Source organism: Chenopodium album, chromosome 13 (genome assembly GCF_948465745.1).
Source record: "Chenopodium album chromosome 13, dcCheAlbu1.1, whole genome shotgun sequence".
Classification (NCBI taxonomy): domain Eukaryota; kingdom Viridiplantae; phylum Streptophyta; class Magnoliopsida; order Caryophyllales; family Amaranthaceae; genus Chenopodium; species Chenopodium album.
Window position 1 is genome coordinate 15,979,284 of NC_137846.1, and position 3,971 is coordinate 15,983,254.

Sequence of the window (3,971 nt, forward strand, 5' to 3'; positions counted from 1 at the left end):
GAGAGGAGGGGAGAGAGAGAGGAGAGAGGCGCCGCGTGATGAATATGTGGGATGGGTTTAATTTGTTAGGGTTTTTTTTTACCAATGGCAAGCGGTTCAATGCTCAAACCGCTTGCCAAATGCTCAAACCGCTTGCCATTTACATTTTGGCAAGCGGTTCATCCAAAACCGCTTGCCATTTGCATTTTGGCAAGCGGTTCAGCCAAAATCGCTTGCCATTTATATTTTGGCAAGCGGAATTCAAAAACCGCTTGCCATTTGTGGCTGCCCATTTAGTTTATTCTACTAGTGTAGGCTAAGTATAGCTTCTATTTTGTCGGGATTTGCATCTATCCCCCTTTCACTAACCATAAACCCTAAGAATTTCCCTGAGCGAACTCCAAAGACACACTTTTCCGGATTGAGCTTCATTCGGTACTGACGCAAAGTTGCAAATGTTTCCCTTAAATCTGCGACATGGTCAGTGGCTAACCGGCTTTTTACGATGGAGTCGTCAACATAAACTTCTACGTTTCTTCCTTTCTGGTTTGCAAAGACTTTGTCTACCAGTTTCTGATATGTTGCTCCGGCGTTTCGTAACCCAAACGGCATCGCCTTGTAGCAAAATAATCCGGCATCCGTAATAAATGCCGCTTTCGTTCTATCTGGCACATACAAGTTGACCTGATGGTATCCCGAGAACGCGTCCATAAAGCTGAGCAGAGCATGGCCGGAAGTGGAATCTACCAGCCTATCTATTCGGGGCAGTGGATAGCAATCCTTTGGGCAGGCTTTATTCAGGTCGGTAAAATCCACGCACATCCTCCATTTTCCTGACGGTTTCCTTACCATGACCACGTTTGCTAACCATTCAGGGTACGTGCAAGGCTCGATAAATCCCGCCGCTGGCAACTTGTTTACTTCTGCCTGTATTGCTTCTATCTTTTCTGTCGAGAAGTTTCGTTTTTTCTGCCTAACTGGCCTGGCATTTCTATCCACATTCAGCTTGTGTACTATAACATCTGGGTGAATTCCTGGCATTTCATCTGCCGAGAAAGCAAACACGTCAGCGTTCTCCCGTAAAAATTCCACCAGATGACAACGGGCATCAACATCCATATCTGACCCAACTCGTACGGTTCTTCCCGATACCCCAGGTTGCAATTCAATTTCTACCGTCTCCCCTCCCGGCGAAGGGCGGGGAACTGCTGCCGGGCGCGTATCAAAATTCTCCATTGCTAAGTCGTGTGCAGATACGACTCGCCCCCTTTTCTGCGTTTCCTGGCTAGCCTGGGGTTGCCGGTTAGGTTGCTTTAAAGCTGTCACATAGCACTCCCTGGCCATTGTCTGACCTCCTCTGACGCGCTCTGTCTTTCCCAAATTTGAAACGTATACCATCGTCAAATGGTATGTCGAAACTACCCCTTGTACATCGTGGATCAGGGGTCTGCCGACAATAGCGTTGTACGCTGAGGGAACATCAATTATCAAAAATTCCGTCATAACATCTCCGGCCGCCATGCCTTCGCCGATCCTAACTTGTAAGGCTATACTTCCTTCCGGCCTAACTGTGGACCCGTTGAAACCGATAACAGGATATGATACCGGAGTGAGGTATTTCCGGCCTATTCTCATTGCATCAAATGCTTCTACAAACAAGATGTTAGCGGAGCTCCCTCCATCGACCAACACTCGCTTGATGTTAGCTCCATTGACTGTCAGAATTAAAACCAATGGATCATCGTGAGGAAAAACCAAACCCTTGGCGTCTGCCTCCGAGAAGGTTACTGACGGCATGGAGGCAGGCCTTGGCCGTTCGTCTACACCCAGTGCATTCACTGTGTGCCGGTGCTCAGACAAACTCTTTTTCGCCCCGCTAACTGATCCCCCGTGCACCGGACCTCCGGTAATAACTTCTATGGTGATCTTGTGTCCTGGCGCATTATTCCCTTGACGGTATTCTCCGTTGTGGTTGCGCCGGTAGGTGTCATCTTGCATGGACAAGTCACCCTGCCTTCGATATTCACTTTTCCTGGGTTGCGGGGCTTGCTGCCGACTTGGGCCTGCTTGAGCCCGATACTGGGACAGGTGGCCCTTTCTAATGAGGTCTTCTATATTCTCTCTCAGCTGAGTACATTCTTCCGTATAATGGCCAATATCCCTGTGAAACATGCAATACTTTTTTGTGTCCCGTCCTTTGGTTATCATTGGTGCCGGTCGTGTCCATTCCTCTCTGTGCTGATTTATTGAGTATATTGCGGCCCTAGGTGTGTTCAGTTGCGTGTAGCTGTTATACCGGCCAAGACCTCTGGATGGCCTACCGGCCCTTGGCTGGCTTGGTTGCTGTTGTGATCTGTTTATTCCGCCGGTATAGGCACTAGGCGCAACCCCATCATTCTGCTTTCGGGAGGGCTCTGGTGCCGCTATTTGACTACTGGTTTTCAACAACTCCTCGCTTTTGATGTATTCATAGGCCTTGCCAAAGGCCACGCCTAAATTTGGGAACGACTTCCTTGCCATGTATTTTTTGAAGTCACTATCCCCTAGACCGTTCATTAAGGCCATTACCGCTATTTCTTGCTGTAATTTCGGTATCGTGTTAGCCTCACCGTTAAATCTCCTTATGAAATCCCTAAGGGATTCATCCCTTCTTTGTCTGACCGACATAAGCTCTCCAGAAGTTCTCTGCCTTGCACTATTGCTAATATATTGGCCGGTAAACAGTTCGACCAAGGTATCGAAGCAATCAATCGATCCATTCTCCAGATTGGAAAACCAATCCGAGGCTGGCCCCGTAAGCGTTGTCGGGAACACCTTGCACCACACCGCATCGGTGTCGGTATAAAGCAATATATGGCTTTCAAACGCCGCTACATATCGCTTGGGATCTCCTTTGCCATCAAAGGTGCATGTCGGCATTTTTATCCTTTCCATTTGCTGATCCAGTACCTCCTGGGTGAAAGGTGATACTCTCGGCCTGACTATAGTCCTGGTCATTCGTCTTAGCGACCCACCATTGGTCTTGTGCTGCCGGGACCCTGAGTCCTCTATCTGGGTTCCACGAGTTGGTTGGCGCTCACCTGGAACAATTATTCCACGATTTTGGGGCTGTGGCGGCGGTTGCTCGTCTGCCTGGTTGAACTGGCTCGCCAGATTCACAATCACGGGAATGGCCGGTGTATCGACTTGCCCCCTATTGGCTGCAGCTTCAGCCTCCTTTCTTTTCCGGGACATCGCTTTCATTACCCTTGCCGTTACCTCTAACTCCTCAGGGGTAAATTCCTCCATGGGGTCCGGTATCCGCATGGGGCTTCGTTCAGGTGTTACCGGTGTGTTCACAGTATTCCTGTGGAGAAGATGAGTTTCATCCTCCACTTCAATCTCGAGTACTCTATTGACAGTTTTGTTCGCATTGACATTCAGAGTGTTACTATCATACTGACGGTTTTCGGTTTCTGCCGTCGGTATTATGTGTTCCTGGTTTTCTTCCATGACTGGCGAAGGTTATTTGGACGATAGAAGTTATTACTATCCCCTCCTTCTAGCGCCAACTGTTCCGGCTAGCTCCGGTACAGATAATCTTCGTGGGTTGGTAAAGGTTTACCGTCCAATTACGCACCTGCACAGTCAACACAGATAAGCTCACCCGGGGGTTATCCGGGGATAACCTCTCCGATGCTAAAGTCAGCAATCCGACAAGAAGAAAGAGTGAAGAGAGAGAAAGTGTTTTAGATGTGTAGAGAGAGAGAGAGAGAAAGATTGTACCTTTGGGTGAACATTTGCTTGGGTATATATAGAGAAATAACCAAGCTGGTGCCACCTATAACAATAGGTGGCAAACCGACCTCGTAAGCAGCAGGTGCCTACGTGGTCTCAAGCAGCTCTCCACGTGGCCGTTTGGAAAGGTCGTTATGGATATTCGAGGTTTCTTATTAATCAGTTGTTTCAGCGTTATTATAGGGCATTACCGGCTAATTAGGTATCACTATCGG

General features: G+C 48.4%; 1 protein-coding gene across 1 annotated transcript; it reads right to left on the reverse strand.

Annotated features, from left to right (window-relative positions):
• Positions 1 to 285: 285 nt before the first annotated feature.
• LOC145575295 (uncharacterized) lies at positions 286 to 3,471 on the reverse strand. Its single transcript, XM_081633182.1, has one exon. The coding sequence runs from the start codon at positions 3,469 to 3,471 to the stop codon at positions 286 to 288; it is 3,186 nt and encodes a 1,061-aa protein (XP_081489308.1).
• Between the last annotated feature and the right edge of the window lie 500 nt (positions 3,472 to 3,971).

What these genes read in the sequence shown, in the direction of transcription:
- LOC145575295 (XM_081633182.1), bottom strand. Translation starts at nt 3,471, where the DNA reads ATGGAAGAAAACCAGGAACACATAATACCGACGGCAGAAACCGAAAAC.